The 19,916-nt window shown below is 35.3% G+C and overlaps 1 protein-coding gene and 1 long non-coding RNA gene across 6 annotated transcripts in view; one reads left to right on the top strand and one right to left on the bottom strand.

Annotated features, from left to right (window-relative positions):
- SERPINB10 (serpin family B member 10) overlaps nt 1–8,876 on the top strand; it is a 30,102-nt gene extending 21,226 nt beyond the window's left edge. The window contains exons 7-8 of the mRNA XM_074207276.1: nt 169–324; nt 6,763–8,876. Coding sequence (XP_074063377.1) covers nt 169–324; nt 6,763–7,167 — 561 coding nt within the window. The 3' untranslated portion in view covers nt 7,168–8,876. The remainder of the gene's footprint in view (nt 1–168; nt 325–6,762) is intronic.
- LOC141502525 (uncharacterized) overlaps nt 1–19,916 on the bottom strand; it is a 45,812-nt gene that overhangs the window by 15,434 nt on the left and 10,462 nt on the right. The window lies entirely within an intron of this gene.

Below are 19,916 nucleotides of genomic sequence, written 5' to 3' on the forward strand. Positions count from 1 at the left end.
AAAAGTTATGGATTTCACTCCTGGGCAGCAGGTGGCATCGTGCCATGGCTTGCTAGGCAATTGGGAAACAAAGGATGAAGGATTAAAGAATTTGGGGAAAACCATTTCAGTGATCTAAGCATTTATTTCAATAGAAGTAAAAAAAAATTGTATATGTCTTTTTAACAGACAACAACAAAGTCAGTGAAAATGATGTCAATGAAACGCAAACTTAAAATATTCCACATAGAAAAGCCAGAAGCCAAAGGCATTCAGCTTTATTATGACAACGATGACCTGAGCATGTTTGTAGTGCTACCAGATGACTCCAATGGTCTTAAAGAGGTAAAGTCAAGTATTATTCACAATGACACAATAAGCAGAATTCAATATTTCATCTGACCAGAAGTTGTATGAGGACTTTGACATCTCTGATCATTAATTCAACCTGTCAAGAATCCCAACTTCTGTACTGAGTGGTGTCTTTGGAATGGTATGAGAAACATTGAGGCTGGATCCACACATATAACAAAAGCAAGTTCCTTGTGATTCTTGAAGGAGTTAGCATAAGCAGTAGAGATTTGGTCCTTACTTCCAGTCACAGGACTGTAGAGACCCCACATAACTTGTAGTCAGTTTAGAGGTCAATTCTTCAGTGTTTCAAGTAGATCCAAATTGAGTGAGAACTGAACAATTCATATCTACTGTATCCATTATCTAGTCATTTATCTGTCCATTTCTATTTTTATATATGTATGCATGTATTAAATTAACTTCAGATATTTATTTAAAAAATCTCCAGCTGAACATGAAAACCTTTAACACTTTTCCCACAAATTATTTATAAATATTAAAAAAGTAGAATGAGACTTGTATAGACTTTATTGTCATCCTTTTTTCCTGACCAGTAAAAGTGAAATTGAATAAAATAGTTATCTGACCCTTGTTATCTAAGACCAAAAATTTTTTTAACACCTTTGAAATAAGTTCATGATAATTTATATGGTCAAATTCAATATCCAAAATTTCAATAGTTAGTATTTATACTAACTATATGGGGAATCCCAAAAATCTAAGGGCAAGTTTAAGCTACTGGAGGTTAATATCTTAATTAGATTAAAGCTGCACTAAAGTTATAAACTTTATGGTTTGTAATATTTTCTTATTCAATACTGACAATAGTTCTATGAGGATAGGTGCCATTATTATCCTTGCATTAAAAATGAGGAAACTGAGGCACCAAGTAGGCTACCAAAGTGGTCATTCCTTTGAGTTGCTGTCTAATTTCTTTTTCACATGAACTGTAAACTAAAATTATGATATTTGTTTAAGATATATATATATTAAATTTAAATCAAAAGTCAAAACAGTACATTTTGTTTCTTAAAGTTTTTATCTTTTTTGCCTCTGTATTTTAAATATTTCATTGATAATTTCTTTTTTATTACTATAACTATCTACTAATCCTTTTTATTTTTATATTATCATTTTCTAATTGCATGTAAATACAATTTTTAGCATGTTTCTTAGCATTTGATTTCCAAATTATTTCCCTTGCTCTTCTCTTTGAGAAGGTGAGCTATTTGATATAGGTTATACATGTGCAGTCATGCAAAATATATTTCTATATTAATTATGTTGTGAAAGAAAACAAAGCCAAAAATATAAAGAAAAATTTTAAAATAATTCTTTGACCAGCAATCATATTCTAACACTTCTTTCTCTTTTTCATCATAAATTCTTCAGAATTTAGGTAGAAACTGTCATTATGTGTGTGGGTCTGTATGGAAATACATACATATAATCAACGTGGCCTATTAAGGGGAATTAACATTTTCCAGTCCTTTAGGTCTGACTTTATTTGTGTCAATGTTTTGTATTTGTGTTTATGTAGTTCTTGGGTTTGTCTTGGCAGGTAGAATCCCAAGGATTTTATATTATCTACTTATTTTAAATGGGATTTCTTTTTTTAGCTCTTTCTGCTGGACTTTGTTGGTCCATAGAAATGCAGAACTTTATGAAGATTTATTTTTCATCCTGTAAATTTTTTAAGTTTTTATTTCAATTAGTTTTTTAGTTGATTGTTGTTTATTTTTAACTATATCAGGATATCATTTGCAAAGGGATAGTTTTATTTCCTCATTGTTTACTTTCTGCCCTCTTTTTTCTTGTCTTATTACTATAGCTAGCATTATAACAATAGTCATAATAATGGGCATCCTTGCTTCATTCTTTATCTTATTAGGAAGACTCATAGCTTATTTCCATTACAGATAATGCATAGATACATACATACATATATATATATATATATATATATATATATATATATATATAGTATAATTGAGCAAAATAGCTTCTAACAATAGTTTTAATTTCATCTTCATTGGTTGTACTTTTTCCCTTTTCCTATAATCCTCTAAGTCCTATGCCTTCTGAATTATTACATTTCAAGTCCACAGATTTTACCCTTTTCACTTTTGATACTGCTAATTTGGTTTTCCACTTTCTTTTCCTTTAGTCAAATTATGCAATAATTTACCTATTTTATTGGTTTTTTCAATAACACAAGCCCTTATTTTTTTATTTGTTCAATGATTTTCTTACTTTCATTATCATTAATCTCTCATTTGACTTTCAAGGTTTCCAGTGGTGTTTAATTAAAAATATTTAATTTGTTCATTTTTCCAGCCTCTTGATCTATATTCAAATTGAGTTCTGTTTCTGTAGTGGAGGAAGCACTATCCCAAGTTTCAGGCTTTTTTTGATGCTATTTTCAGAGCTACCTCTAGGGTGTGTAAATTTTCAGTTCTTCCAAAGCGGTATGATCTAAGATGAGGTGGAGTCATATCAGGCTTGTGTTCTGGTCTGTGAATGATTACAGGAACACTTCTCTTCCTTGAAACAATGAATAGGATCCCTGCACCCTTGTAGTTACAGGTGCTAGTGCCCCTTTTAACTCTGGGACTGTAACCCAGAATTGCATATGGGCAATGTGACAGAGTCCTGAACCTAATGATTACTCCCGTAATATCCTGACAAGTTGTCCGACCTTCTTACCATCTGTGAGTTGAGAGCTCTTGAAGCTGAAATATCTCCAAGGCCTGCTGCTGGCATGCTACCACTGTTTATGCTGTAGGTGACCACCATTCCCCTAAGTATGACCTTTTCTGCTAACCTCCTAAATTGTCCTGGGCTGAAAAATTGTTTCATCCTGATCTTTTGTTGGTTTTGCTGTTCCAAAATTCAGTTTGAGATGTTATTTAAAGTTGTTTGGAAGGGAGTTTGAGAGAATTCAAGTGAGTCCCTGACTTTTCTCTGTCATCTTGGCTTTGGGTTTCTACCTTCCCCTTTTAAATGAAAAATTTTGCTGAATGAGATGTACATATTCATACTAGGATAATATATGAATTTCTTAAGAGTAGGAATAAAGTTTGTTTCTGTTTATTTTCCATAGGTTAAAAGACATTATACTATACAGATGAGTAGATCCCATTTATATGTAACAGAGGCACCAAAGGTTTCTAATCCTCTATTATGAGGCTTTTGAATTGTGTCCACAGGAAACAAGTAATGATGTTAAGATTGATTGGAAAAATCATCTAGCTGCAGAGAAATGGGAGTGTCTGCCTTATCTTAAATTAGTTAATGGTTGTCGTTTGTGTTTGAAGAGGACCATGCCATATAATATGCCTGGCACATTATGGTTATTATAGTTGTACAAATACATCCTTCTCATTGTCACTTCCTTGATATTTCACCTTTGACCTGATTCGTTAGGAAACAGGACTTTTGGTGATGTCTGGATGCTATGGGATCCCTTGACCTCTACCTTCAATATCACTGTCTGGTGGGGCAGGGAAGGAATATTCCTAGAGATGCTTATATCAGACTTCAAACTTTTGTTTTTAAGCTAATCACAATTTACTTTCTTCTATAAACTGCCCTCTATATGGCAGAAGTTAATCACAGAATAGCAGAACTAGAAGAGATCTCAGAGGTTGACAAATGCTTGCCAAAGAAGGTTCTCTTATGGTATATGTTCTCACCTGTAAAGACTTCTCATGAGAGAGAAACCATTATCCTATAGGGCAACTCATTCTACTTTGAAGTGTTTCTAATTAGTATATAGTTTTTCTTTGCACTGGTCCCTACAGAATCTAGTTATGTATTTCTAGTTCTTCCCTCTGGCCCCAAATAGAACAAGTCCAATCCCAATCTTCCATATGATAATCATCCAGAAATCCTGTCCTTCTGAAGCTTTGTCTTCTCCAGTCTAGAATTCCCATTTCCTTCAATAGATAGTCATATGCTACTATTTGAAGACTCTTAATCATATTATAGATCCCTTTTATACAGATACTCTATAAATGTTCATTTTTCCTATAGATATTCTCCATCTTATCAGTGTAGCAACTAGATTTCAATACCATCCTCTCTACATGTGATCTTTCAAGGGCAGATTTTAATCCTGGAAATTATCAGTTTTAAAGCAGTCCAAGATCAAACTTCTATTCCATAGGGTGGAACTAGTTCCCATATAAAGGAACTAATGGCCATTCCTTACGCATTCTTTCATTGTTTGTCTCCTTGTTTTAAACTGAATTTTCCATCAGTGATTGTTTTCAATATTCATTTATTATTTCTGATTTTGGAAATTTGTTCATATCTGCCACCCACTCATCTATTGGGGGATGGTGCTAAATATTATATATGAAAATCAATTCTTATAATATCTTGAATAGTAATAGATACTATTATTGCTTAGATGTTGCCTAAGAATACATTTACATAAACTCATAGAAAGTTAAAGTTGAAAGGGACCTTCTAGCCCAGTCTAGCCCAGCTCACTCATATAGGAAGAGAGACCAAGTGAGTTTGCCAAATTCATGAGGCTGAGTGGTAAATCATATATAAACATCATTTTAGAAGATTAGCAGTCTCAGGAGCACTTTGCATACTTATCATTCATGATTCCCCATTAGACAATATCTGAGGTTAAATATCCAATGTCATCCATAACATAAGACTAATTACAAAGGCAAATAGAATCAGAGGATCTAAAAGTATATTTTAGCCTTGACTTTATGACCCAACAATATCATATCATTGTCAATTGTTCAAAAAAGGAAAGAAAAAAATCATCTTGGTATTCAAAAAGAAAACTGAAAAATTTTTTAAAGTTTTTTTTTCTCTTCATGCCTTTCCTTATTATATCATAGTAATATCCCCAGATTGAACTATTCCTTATAACAAAGAAAAACAGTTAAGGAAAAGAGCCCATACCAGGGACTACAACAGACATTCGATGTGTAATATTGTAGTGTTCTAATATTCCCCACAGTCCTAGACTTCTTTGCCATGAGGAAGGTGGTTAGTAACAGTTGGGGGAGGCTATGATTCTTTTAAATTTAAGGCAATGGGTTTAAGTGACTTGTCCAAGGTCACACAGCTAGGTAATTAAGTGTCTGAGATCAAATTTGAACTCTGGTCTTCCTGACTCCAGGACTAGTGCTTTATCTACTGCGCCACCTAGCTGCCTTATTGGCTTTTTTTCCCTAGATGATCACTGGTTTTTTCAATTACTCAGAGTTGAACTCCATTTGAGGGATTAAAAAAAATTGTATAGATGGAATCCTTTAAATTGTTCATTTGATTCAACTTATTTTGATCTGTCTCAGTTTGAACCATTTGTTCATATTTCTCTGAGTTCTTCATTTTCTTTATTTCTGTCTTCATAAAAATGGCACTTTGTGTTCATATACCATGGTTTTCCAGATATTCTCCAGTTGATAGGAACCCATTTTGTTTGCTACCATAAAGATTATAACTATGAATATTTTGGTTCATATGGGACTTTTACTTTGTTTCTTACTTGCTGAGATATATGCACAGTAGAAGAATCACTAATTCAAAGAGGATGAAAAAAAGTTACTTTTCTTGCACAATTCCAAATTCATCTCCACAACTTTTGGACTAGTTTAGAGTTCTATCAACAAGGAATTACAGTATGTGTTCTTCCATGTCTTTCCATCATTAGCCACTGTCATTTTTAGTTATCTTTGTCAATTTTCATGGTGTGAGGTAAAACCTCAGAGTTGATTTAATTTGAATTTTCCCATTGGATACTATTTGAAAATAGTCACAAAATTTTCAATTTTGGAAATTGTTTATTTTGGCCATTCAGTCATCTATTAGGAGAATGATGTTAAGTATTATATGAATTTCTAAATATTTATATACTGCTATATTTGTACCACTATGATTATTATAATTTATAGATTGAATGTCTTCATTTCTTTTTTTAAGTTGACAAATATCTATTATTTTTCTCTCCCTCCTTCCTCCATCCCTAATTATCACCCCTAAAACCTTGTAACAACTATGCATAATCACAAAAAAATGCAATTCTATATTGTCCATGTCAAAAAGTGTATCTTATTTTACATATTAAGTCCATAACTTTTCTATTAGGAGAGGAGTACCATATCTTTTTATCTGTTATCTGGAATCACAGTAAATCACTCTATCAGAACTTTAAAGTCTTTTGAAGTTGTTAATTTTCGTTGTATTATTGTGATAGTATAGATTGTTCTCCTAATCCTGCTCCTTTCTCTTTGTATTATTCCAGACACATCTTCTCAGATGTCTCTGAAACTGTCTTCTTAGTCATTTTTCGGAATAAATTTTTTCTTTTCCTTTTAAATTTTAAATTATTATTTCTATTTAATTGTTTAATTTCTATTTAATTATTATTTTTATTTTTTTGTTTCATAAATCTAGCTGGAAAAGACAGTTACTTATGGGAAGTTGAGTGATTGGACTCACGAAGACATGATGGAGCTATATGATGTGCAGCTGTACCTCCCCAAATTCAAACTGGAGGAGAGCTATGATCTCAAATCAACCTTGAGCAGCATGGGGATGAGTGATGCTTTTAGCACAAATCATGCTGACTTTTCAGGCATTACTGAGAAAAAAAATCTATTCTTGTCAGAAGTTTTCCATAAGGCTTTTGTAGAAGTCAATGAGGAAGGTACTGAGGCAGGAGCAAGTACTGCAGGAGAGCATTTAGTTCGGATGAAATTCCCTTCCATAACATTCAATGTGGATCACCCATTCCTATTTTTCATTAAGCACAAAAAAACTAATAGTATTCTCTTCTATGGAAGAGTCTACTCCCCCTAGATGTTGCCTCTCACTCACAATGCAAGATTAACTTCCAGCTCTAAAAATGCACCAAAAGATGGAAGTATTCATTTGATCTGAAAAACAACTATATCACTTGATTCTCCTTTATATATCCAGGCTAATAAGGAAGTCATGATAAAAATAATTTTGAAATATGGCATTTTGTCAAAGTTACCACTTTTAAGCACAATTAATACCTGGAATTATAATTTAGATTTTTTATAACTCTGTTGTTTTTTGCTATTATTATTATTATTATTATTATGGCAAATTGCATTGTCTGCCATTATTTAGCCATTTAACTCTATAATTATTGCCATTAGCAAGATAGGAAAAAATCACTGATCTCTTGAAATATAGATGAATCAGTCTCATTATTGATATCATTGAGTGCTATTATTTAAATTCTTCTTGATGGCTAACTGGTTTTGTGAAAAATTTCTAATTCAAAAATGTTTATTAGTAGTTTATCAGGTAATATTCTGCTATGTTGCTTTTTTTCTATTAATTTTCGAAGCCTAAAAACTATTAACTCTCTCTTGTTTGTAAAATTTAAATATTAGTCAAATGTCTACTTTGGCATTTAAATATATGGGTAGTTGTAACAGGAAAATGACTCCTAAAAAGACATGGTGCTGAACTTTCAAATGAAATTTTGTTAGGGTGTCATAGCTCCATTTTTAAATTTTTAAAAAAACTTTATTTGTATACCCAATGTTTTATATTAATGGTAGTTAAATAAGATGAAAAATGATTCTTTTATAATCTTTTTACATATCTTTTATATGTTTTGATCAATGTTAGTTATTTAGGATTTTTATATCATTTTGGTGTGGGAGGCAGATTATAAAAGGAGTGCAAAAATGACAATCAGGCAAGAGTAAAGAAAATACCTAGGGAATTTAAATGGACTCACATTCAAAAAAGATCAATTCTGTTTCAGAAAGTAAAAGAAATGAAATTGTATCTCATCTGAAATGAAATTGTAATGAAGAAATTTTACCTAATCTTGGGAAATGACTCATTTTTATATAGCTCTAAGATTCACAAAATCAATTTTTTCCCCCAATCTTTTTAAGGAGAGAATGCAAAAGTATTAACATCCACATTTTACAGAAGAGGTTGAGAAATGTAAAGTGACTTGTCTAGGATCATGCAATTAAAAATTACCAGAGCTGAGATTTGAACCTAAATCTTTGAATCTCAAATCCAAAATTAGGTGGGCCAGTGGATAGCCTGGAAGACTCAAGTTAAAGCCTCACCTCAGATATTGTTAACTTCTCTCAGCCTCAGTTTTCTCATCTGTATAATGGTAGTAATAATAGAACCCACTTCACAAGGTGAAGACCAAATGAGTTAACATATAAAGAATTTTGCAAAACTTTAAATGCTAATGAAATGTTAGTTATTTATATTCATATTTCCCATTATAACCTACTGTCTCTTAAATATTGAATCACTGTTGGAATAAAATAATCTGGGTTTAAATCTTTTGGCCTACTGTTCTATTATTAGTAAAGGGTTAAATTCAATAATCTGTAAAGTCTTTTTGAACTCAAAATCTATGAAAATGTTTTTATAAAACATTGAAAAAATGTACTCATCAGAATTAAGTTGCTAATGCTTTAGAAATCAGAATAGGACCTACCAGCAAAACATTAAATAATAATTTAAAGGGAGGGAAAAAGATATTTAATGAAATAGAGGACATTCTTTTTTAATTATATAAATACCTTTTGTTTTCCAATTATATACAACAATAGTTTCTATCTATAATTTTTGAAATGATTTTGAATTTTACACATTTCCCCCCACCCTCTGTTTCCTCCCCCTTCCCTTTCACAGAAGGCAGTCTAATAATCTTTACTTTGTTTCCATGCTATACATTGAACAAAATTGAATGTATTGAAAGAAGAATCATATCCTTGAAGAAAAATAAAATATTAGAGATAGCAAAATTATGTAATACATAAGACAACTTTTTTTTTAATTGAAGGTAATAGTCTTTAGTCTTTGTTTAAACTCCACAGTCCTTTCTCTGGATACAGATGGAATTCTCCATCGCAGATACTCTAAAATTGTCCCTGATTATTGCACTGATGGAATGAGCAAGTCCATTAGGGTTGATTACCATCCACATGTTGCTGTTAGGGTGTACAATGTTCTTCTGGTTCTGCTCATCTCACTCAGCATTAGTTCATGCAAATCTTTCCAGGCTTCTCTGAAATCCCATCCCTCCTGGTTTCTAATAGAACAATTGTGTTCTATAATGTACATATACCACAATTTAGTCAGCCATTCCCCAGCTGATGGACATTGACTCAATTGTCAGTTCTTTGCTACCACAAACAGAGCTGCCGTGAATATTTTTTTTTTACAAGTAATGTATTTCCCTTTTTTCATGATCTCTTCAGGGTATAGACCCAGTAGAGGTCTGGATCAAAGGGTATGTACATTTTTATTGCCCTTTGGGTGTAGAAATAGAGGACTTGCAAGAATTCTTGATGAAGAGACCAGACCTGAAAAGAAAATTTTATTTTCAAAGACTTAAGAGAAGTATAAAAAGAAATATATTAAAGAGAAATCATGATAGACTCAATACAAATTGTTTACATTTCCAAAAGAGAAGATGATACATGTAACTTCTAAGAACTTTTATTATTATTATTATTATTATTATTATTATTATGGTAGTCAGAAGGATTCTACATAGAGAGAAGCCATTAGAAGTGAATAGATTATGTTGAGATAAGGTAAAAAAAAAGGGACCAGGGAAAAATGAGGGATATGCTGGTAGAAGGGTGTTAACAGAATTTTACTGAATCTGGGAATGGAAATAATAGGCTAGAGAAAGAGTGCTATTAATCAAGTAATAGTTTAATTAATTTGTTTCAGAGTGAGGAATGCAGATTGTTGCAGAGATTATATACATAAATCACATGTGGGAAGAGAGCAGGAAGGTGAATCACAGTGCAATCATTTTTAAGGTTTGAGGTTTCTCATGTAAGCCCAGGAGTGCAGGATGATACAAATGTCTTCAAATCCTATGGGAATTGTTAAATTGATTGTTTAGTCTTGGGGGTACTTTGGTGGGACATAGAAAACAAGCTTCTGTGATGGGGACAAGTTCTACAGTCTTTGATTTACTTAGTAAAAGAGAGAGGAAATTAGGATGGAGGAAAATACATAGTTGTAGTCTAAACAATGAATGTAAATGGCATGAATTCACCCAGAAACTAGAAGTAGATAACTGAATGAATCAGAAACTAGAATCCAACAATATATCATTTACAAAAAACAAAGAGAAACACATGGACTAAAAATAAGGAGCCTGAGAAGAATCTATTATGCTTCATCTGGAACTAAAAGAAAGGTAGGTGAGACAATCATGATTTCAGATAAAGCAAAAGCAAAAATAGACCTAATTAAAAGAATTAGCAGAGAAATGATATCTTTCTAAAAGGCACAATAGACAATGAAGTAATTTTTTTTTATTTTTTTAAAAGTGCTTTTTATTTATTTATTTAATTTTTTAAATTCTCATTTTGTACAAATTTTTTTTACATTAATAAAATAGTCTTGTTTAAGAGTAAATGAAATACCCCCTCCCCCCATAAATATATACTTGCTTGAGTGATAAAGTAAAGGGGAGAGAAAAAAATTAAAATAAAAAAAAATAATAGTAATAATTGTAGATATGGCCAGGTGGCTCAATGGATGAAGCACCAGCCCTGGAGCCATGAGCACCTGAGCCCACATCCAGCCCCACAGACCCAACAATCACCCAGCCGTGTAACATGCAAGCCACCTGATCCCCACTGCCCTGCAATAACCAAAAAGAAGGAAAAAAAAAGACCCAAAATAAAATAAAATAGCAATAATAGTAGGGGTGGCTGGGTGGCAGACAGATCATTGGCCCTTGAGCCAGGAGCACCTAGGTCCAAATCCAGTCTCAGACAACCAACGATCACCCTGCTAATGTGGCCCCAGGCAGGCCACCCAGCCCCATTTGCCCTGCACCCTCCCCCAAATAATAATAATAAAAAATGTGCTTCAGTCTTTGTTCCAACGCCAACAACTCTATCATGGGTGGATCACATTCTTTATGGTAAGTCCATTGCAAAAGTTACTTCCATATTTTTCCAACGTTGCCATTGCTGATCGCAACTCCCTCCTTTCTTATTTCTCCACTACCATGTACTTTATTTTATCTCTCCTTTCACTCTGACTCTGCTGTAGGGTAGCTGAGTGGCACAGCAGACAGATCCCTGGTCCTAGGGCCAAGAAGCCCTGAGCCCCCATACCACCCCTTAGCATCCACCTGGCCCTATGGTCCTGGACAGGCCTTCCAATCCCAGCCCCTTGCAAGAAGTAAAAAAGAAAATGTGTTATATCTGACCACTCTCCCCCCATGGTCCATCCTCTCCTCCTTTATTCACATCCCCACACCTTCCCCCTGCCCCCCTTCTCTCCTTCTTACTCCAGATGTCTATACCCCATTGAGTATATATGCTGTTTCCTCTCCTAGCCACCTCTGATGAGAGCAAAGGTTCCCTCATTCCCCCTTGCCTCCCCCCTTCCATATGATTGCAATAGCTCATTGTAATAAAGAAAAATCTTATTATATGAAATATCTTGGCCTATTCCCCCTCTCCTTTTTCTTTCTCTCATTATATTTCCCTTTTTTTCTATTGACTCCATTTTTATACCATATAATATCTTCAAATTCAGCTTTCTCCTGTGCTTCAACTATAAAAGCTCCTTTTACCTGCTCTATTAACTGAGAAGGTTCATATGAATATTATCAGTATCATTTTTCTATACTTGCAGTTCATCATCATTAAGTCCCTCATATTTTCCCCCTCTCCTCCAATCTCCATGCTTCACCTGACTCCTGTATCTGAAGACCAAACCTTCTGGCCATTCCAAAAGGAACATTTGAAATTCCCCTGGTTCATTGAAAGTCCATCTTTTTCCCTGGAAGAGGACATTCAGCCTTGCTGGGTAGTTCATTCTTGGCTGCATTCTAAGCTCTTTTGCCTTCCGGTATATTATATTCCAAGCCCTATGAGCTTCCAATGTAGTTGCTGCTAAGTCCTGTGTGATCCTGACTGCAGCTCCATGATATTTGAACTGTGTCCTTCTGGCTGCTTGTAATATTTTCTCTTTGACTTGGGAGTTTTGGAACTTGGCTATAGTATTCCTAGAGGTTGGGTTTTTGGGATCTCTTTCTGGGGGGGATCGGTGGATTCTCTCCATTTCTATTTTGCCCTCTGCTTCTAGAATATCAGGGCAATTTTCCTGTAGTAATTCCTTGAAAATGATGTCAAGGCTCTTTTCCTGATCATAACTTTCAGGTATTCCAATAATTTTTAAATTATCTTTCCTAAATCTGTTTTCCATATCAATTTTTTTTTCAATGAGATATTTCACATTTTCTTCTAGTTTTTCATTTTTTTGGTTTTGAAGTATTGATTCCTGATTTCTGGTAAATTCATCAATCTCCCTGAATTCTATTCTTTGTCTGAAGGATTTCTTCTCCTCAGAGAGTTTTCTTATCTCTTTTTCCATCTGGCCAATTTTGCTTTTTTAAAGCATTCTTCTCCTCAATAACTTTTTGAACTGTTTTATCCATTTGACCTAAGCTGGTTTTTAGCATGCTGTTTTCTTCAGCATTTTTTTGGATTTCCTTGACTAAGCTGCTGACTTCATTTTTTATGTTTTTCCTGAATCTCTCTCATTTCTTTTCCCAGTTTTTCTTCTAACTCCCTCATTTGATTTTCAAAGTCTTTTTTGAGCTCTGTCATAGCCTGAGCCCAATTTCTGTTTTTCTTGGAGTCTTTAGATGCAGGAGCTTATGCTTCCTCATCTTCAGACTGAGTATTTTGATCCTTCTTGGGCTCATTTGCAAAATATTTCTCAATAGTGTTCCTCTTATTTCTCTGCTTGCTCATTTTCCCAGCCTGGGCCTGGTTCTGGGGGTGCTTCCTGAGCTTTTGGGACACTCCCCCAAGGGTCTCAGTGTGTGAGGCTCTGTCCTCCCTCCTGGTCTGTGAATGACCGCAAGGCCCCCCTCTGCCATGGGGCTGAGATGGGGGGGGGCCTGCTGTTCTATGGGGGGGGGCTAGACTGCACTCAGGATCTGAATGTGGTCAGAACCCCAGAGTCCTGTTCCAGGGGCAAAGGACAGATCTCTGCAGTCTCTCTTCACTCCCCTCCCTGAGTTCAATGGGCTCATGCCCTGGGGGCTCCTGCATACTGGCTCTGCCTGCTTCTGTTTCAGCATCTGGGCTGCTGAAAGACCATGCTGCTTGCTGTGTGCCCTGAGGGCTGTGCTCCACCTGCTCCCTCTGGCAGAGGTCCCCTGCTGTTCCTCCACTTTGTGCTGGGTGCTCCCCAGGGTGCAGCTCAGGAGACTCCCCCGCTGCTGTGCTCCTGGGCTCCCAGCATCCTGGGGCTGCCTCTGGGAGGCTGAAGCTCTTTTGCTCTGGCTGGCAACCCCTCCGGCAGGCCGCCCCTCCAACCCCTCCGGCGGGCCGCCCCTCCAACCCCGGGGAGCAGAGCCTTTCTGCTCTTTTCCAGGTTACCTTGTGTAGGAGAACTGCCTCTCTGGGTCCCTTTGTGGGTTCTGTCTCTCAAAAGTTTAGTTAGAGTCCTTAGTTTATAAGTTTTATCAGAGAGTGCCTAAAACTTGATTCCTTCTTGTCACCATCTTGGCTCTGCCCCTCCAATGAAGTAATATTAATACTAAACACATATGTACCAAACAAGAGTGTTCAAAGTTTTTTCTTTAAAAAAGTGAAATTTTAATATTAATCTTTAATAGGGCAAATAAGCAAATAGCAAACATTAATTCTAAATAATTAACTTTAATTCCTCTAAGTCCTAAGTTCAGTGTTTAAAAGAATGTTCCTCCTCATTCTTTGAAGAAGTTAGGAAATATTCAACTCCATAAGCCAACAAAAATGCTCCAAAACCCCATCTGAATCCTCTTGTCAAAGTAGCCCACAAAGTAGAAGGTTTTCCAAATGACCCATATATTGCCAAGCTTCCCTGTGGTCCCATGGATTCCTGCGATCTTGTTTAGGCAATCTTTCCTGGATTTGCTGTAATGGTTTTCCTTCTATCTGCCACAGTTTGTAATCAGGTAATTCAATTTTTCTATCACCATATCCATCCTCATGTTCATGTGCTATGTCTGACAGAAATCGTGACTTCCCAGGGACACAGGAATCTCAACAACACTCCCTGCCCTGTCAGTCAGAGTCGAGTGTCCCAAGTCTTAAAAAGTTAAATGAATCATAGGAGGAAATAGCAAATTTTACTATTGAGGGACTTGAACATTCCCTCCCAGGGGCAGATCAAAATAACAATAAAAAAATAAGAATGAAGTTAAGGAAAAGAATAGAATTTTAGAAAACTTAGGGCTGAACAATGATGACCATTATCACCACAACTTTATGGGAGCTGAAATGGATAATTTTGTTTACATGAAATTAAAAAAGGTTTTGCAAAAACAAAACTAATCAACTCAATTGGAAGGAAAACAACAAAGTGGGTGAAATAATATAACTTTCTTTTATAAAGATTCCATTTCTCACACATATATATATATATGTGTGTGTGTGTTTATGTATGTATGTATTTATGTATATATGTAGAACTGAGCCAAATTTCTAAAAATACAAGCCATTCCCCAACTGATAGTCAGAGAATATGAATAGGAGGTTTTCAGAAGAAATAAAAACTATAGTCACCTGAAAGTGCTCTAAGTCACTGTTGATTGAAGAAATGCAAATTAATGCAACTCTGAGAAACTAATCAGATTGACTAAATTGCGCAAATTAGAGAATGACAAATGCTAGTGGCATTGTGGAAAAACTGAGTCATTAATGCACAGTTGTAAATTAGTCATTACATTCTAGAGAACATTTTGGAACTGTGCTCATAGGGTCATAAAACTATGCATACTCTTGGACCCAGCAATAGCACTACTATCTCAATGAGATCAGAGAAAAGGGAAAAAATTTATTTGAAAAAAAAATATTTTTGTGAAGACAAAGAATTGGAAAAAGAGTTTTGACCCTATAATTGGGTAATGGCTAAACAAGCTGTGATATATGACTGTGATGGAATACTATTGTGTTATAAAAAATGGCAAACAGGATGGTTTCAGAAAAAATTGATAAAACTTAATCGTGAACTGATACAATGTTGCGGAGATGATCAACAGTGAAAGACTTTGATTAAGACAACTCCAAGATAATTTTAAAGCACCCATGATAAAAAAATGTTATCCATCTCCAGAGAGAGAACTTATGAACTCTGAGTGTATAATAAAGTATATATTTTCGAACTTTATTTTTTATTTTTGCAAATGTATGTGTCTTATTTTGCATCATGGTTAATATGGAAATATGTTGTACATGACTTCACACATATATAATTGATATATGGCTTGCCTTCTCAAGGAATGGGAGAAGATTTGGATCTCATATATTTTTAAAAATGAATTTTGCAAAATTGTTTCCATGTAATTGGAAAATATTTTAAAATAGATAAAAATACATATTTTAAAAATAAAATAGAATTAGTACACCCTATATAATTCTGTCTAAGACAGGCCTTCTTTGGCTAACGTGTTCTAATATAATTAGAATAGCAGGTTTACTAAAGAGAAAAGCCAAGGAAATCTATTGGTTTTATCACTATTTTTGGATTCTATTCCTTATACTATGTGCTTTTGTTAATGAACTAGAAAGATGTAATATAGGTTGATCATTTTTGAAGTTCTTGAATTTCAATTTCTCTCTCAACTAATACAATTAATATCTGAAATAGATTAATCAGTGTTAGAGAAAATACAAATCAATCATTTCTAGCCTGTCCATGTTGTTCAATCCTGGAATGACTCCATGAACTTTTCTGGGATCACTTTCCAATGCTGCAGATTGCAACACATTCATACCTTCTGTCTGATTATTTTCTATGTATTCTTATTGGGTCTCCAAGGAGCTACTCAATAAATTTCAGGATTCCTACAATGCCTCATCATTCCAATGTGACCCTTGAAGCTCTCAAAGAATATCAAAACATCTCATTCATTCATTTACTTGAGTTCTCTTTTGTCAATTTTACAATTTCTGTATGATATCTTTTATGTTACATTCCCTAGAGAGCCTTTATAAATACCAAGACTTCATGAAACATCGTATAAAAAAAAGAGATCATAACCCATACTACCTGAAGGGTTTGAATGATGGAAAGACAGCACTGGTTTTATGATTTTGATGGTAGGGGGGGGTCCTGAATGAGAAAATTCGCTCTTCTAATGCTACAACATATAGACTTAATCACCTGAAGGCACAAAGTGATTAAGTAACTTGTCCTGGGTCACAATCAGTATGTGTAAAAGGGAAGACTCAAACCCATATCTTTCTGTAATTTTAGGAACTGCTATTCCTCCACACTAGCAATTTGTCTCTCACAATTTGAGAATGTTTTCTTGTATAGTATGCTTTTATATTCATTATTTCACTTGAGTTTCACAACAGCCTAATGAAGCAATGCAAAGTTCATGCTTGCCTTTTACAATTATGTATAGAGAACTTCCCAAAAGTTTCTACTTCCTTACTGAATACATAATGCATTATTCTTTCCCCAGGAATATCTCCAGTTGTCCTGATTCCTATCTGGCCACTGGAACATATGGCTCTGGAGGATAAAGCCAGGCTGGTAACTTAGCACAGCCTCCCTCCCTCCCCTCCCCTCCAGCACCCCATTCAAGTCCAATTCATATGCAAATAAAGTATTATTGGTGGTTTTTGAATGTAGGCACATATATCTGACATTGAAAAGGATTCTATGTTAGTAATACTTATTTGGTAACTCTGTGGAAGGCAGAGACTAGAAGCAGAGAAACCACTGAAGAGTCTATTTCAGTCATCTAGGCAAAAGATGTTGAGACTCAAAACTCATAGAGAGGTAGGATGAGAGAAATCAATATATATTTATTGAATTGGTAAATTTTTATTTTAATTTATTTTTTGGCAAGGTAATGGGGTTAAGTGGCTTGCCCAAGGCCACACAGCTAGGTAATTATTAAGTGTCTGAGACCAGATTTGAACTCAGTTACTCCTGACTCCAGGGAGGGTGTTCTATCTACTATGTCACCTAACCACCCCTTGAATTGGTAAATTAAAGACACAAAGTACAGAGTTATTGAATGCTAAAGACACTGTAGAGGTAGAGAAGACATGAGCTTGCCACTGATTGTTTATAGAGGGGGAAAGAGACAAGTCAAGTCTCCATGGTGTTACCGGTAAGAATGGAGAAGTTTGGAGATTGGTAAATGTTTTTAGGAGGTATGAATTCCATTTTGGCCATGTTGATTTTGAGAAAGTTTTAAGTTTTTAGTATGCTAAATGAGAAACAATTATCCAATAGTAAATAAACACATTTCTAGAGAAATTGGATCATATCAATCTTGACACAGCTGTTGTAAATGAAACCAAAAGGAAGAAGGAAGTAGCTGTTAAATGGAAGGATGGTTCATAGATATTCCTTGAGGAGGCAAAGAAAAGGATTGGCAGAGTGGATTTTATGCCCAAAGACAATAAAATTATTTCATGATATATTTGGTCATCATATTTTACAGCACTATTACTATAGGTGACATTTATATAGTTCTCATACTTGAAAAGGGCTTTATGTATATTATTTCATTGGATTATCACTAATGATAAATATTTGCAAAATAGATCCACATGAAAATAATTGTAGTTCATTCATTAACATGGTTTACTGAGGATGAAGTAGAGAACTTTCAAGAAATAATAGATAACTTTAAAGATTATTTCAAAATACATTCTGATGTTTGTTGACTTCATGTAAAGGTGAAAAAAAAAAGGTTATGGAGGGAAAACCTTATAGAAAAATATATAGTATCAGAAATGATGATAGTACAAGACCAAAGACTAATAGATTATACAGAAGTTAGGCTCCAGACATGGTGACCAACAAATAACATTTCAAAAAATGAAACAGATATACTCTGCCAAACAGGAAAAGACATGTTATAATGTGGAGTTATTACTGTACTTAAACATTCATCAGGGCTCAGATTAGAATAAGTAAAAAATAAGTCTAAGAAAATATATGGCATACAATTGCAAAACTCAATTCTTGGGAAAGGAATAACAGATATGACATTAACTTGACTATATCAATTTGATCCAAAAAGTTTAAAGTTTAATCCATGTTAAAAAGTTTTTTTTAAAAAGAGTGACAGAATTCAGGAAGTCCCTGCCAGCAAAAAATCTCTCTCTCTCTCTCTCTCTCTCTCTCTCTCTCTCTCTCTCTCTCTCTCTCTCTCTCTCTCTCTCTGCATTCAGACTCCATAGTTCTTTCTCTGGATGTGGATGGCATTTTCCATCATGAGTCTATTAGAATTGGATAGTTCATTGTATTGCTGAGAATAGCTAAAGTCTATCATAGTTGATCATGGTACAATGTTGCTGATACTGTATACAAGGTTCTTGTTCTGCTCAATTCACTCAACATCAGTTCATGTGAAGTCTTTCCAGTTTTTCCAGAAATCTGTCTGCTCACCATTTTTCACAATAGTATCCCATTACATCCAAATACCATAGCTTGTACAACTGTTGGTTACCCTCTCTATTTCCAATTATTTGCCTACTACAAAAAAGAACTGCTCTAAATAGGGGTCAAGTGGCTTGCCCAAGGCCACGCAGCTAGGTAATTAGTAAGTGTCTGAGGCTGGATTTGAACTCAGACTCCTGACTCAGTGCCGGTGCTCTATTTACTGTGCCACCTAGACACCTCCATTTTCCCTTTTAATGATCTTTTTGGGATACAGATCTACTAGTGGTATTGCTGAAGCAAAGGAAAAGCATAGTTTTTTAGTCCTTTGTGTAAACAAATCTGTTATTTCATCACTATAGAAAATTTCCAGTGAGGAAATTCCTTATTCCAATGAAGGTTGGCACCTTTTCTGAAACTTACAGTCTTAAGAGAGTTGTCGAGGGCAGCTAGTGGCACAGTGGATATAGTACCGGCACTGAGTCAGGAGGACCTGAGTTCAAATCCGACCTCAGACACAATAATTACCTAGCTGTGTGACCTTGGTCAAGCCACTTAACCCCATTGCCTTGCAAAAAAAAAAGTTGCTGAAAGACACTGAGAAGTTAAATGACTTTCTTAGGGTCACACAGGCTGTTTGTATCACAGGTAGAATTTGAATTCAGAGATGAGTTCCATGAGAAGAGTGCTCCAAAGGACCCTGATCCCACTGGCGTTGCCCTCAGCCCCAAACTTCCTTATGCCCCTGGTTAGGAAACAGAAGGACCCTGATCCCACTGGCGTTGCCCTCAGCCCCAAACTTCCTTATGCCCCTGGTTAGGAAACAGAAGGACCCTGATCCCACTGGCGTTGCCCTCAGCCCCAAACTTCCTTATGCCTCTGGTTAGGAAACAGAAGGACCCCGATCCCACTGGCGTTGCCCTCAGCCCCAAACTTCCTTATGCCCCTGGTTAGGAAACAGAAGGACCCCGATCCCACTGGCGTTGCCCTCAGCCCCAAACTTCCTTATGCCCCTGGTTAGGAAACAGAAGGACCCCGATCCCACTGGCGTTGCCCTCAGCCCCAAACTTCCTTCTGCCCCAGTGTAGCAGCCCTGGAAGGCGCAGGAGGAGTCGCTTCCCCTGGCTCCTCCCCCGTCCAATCCG

Source organism: Macrotis lagotis, chromosome X, assembly GCF_037893015.1.
Source record: "Macrotis lagotis isolate mMagLag1 chromosome X, bilby.v1.9.chrom.fasta, whole genome shotgun sequence".
Lineage (NCBI taxonomy): Eukaryota > Metazoa > Chordata > Mammalia > Peramelemorphia > Peramelidae > Macrotis > Macrotis lagotis.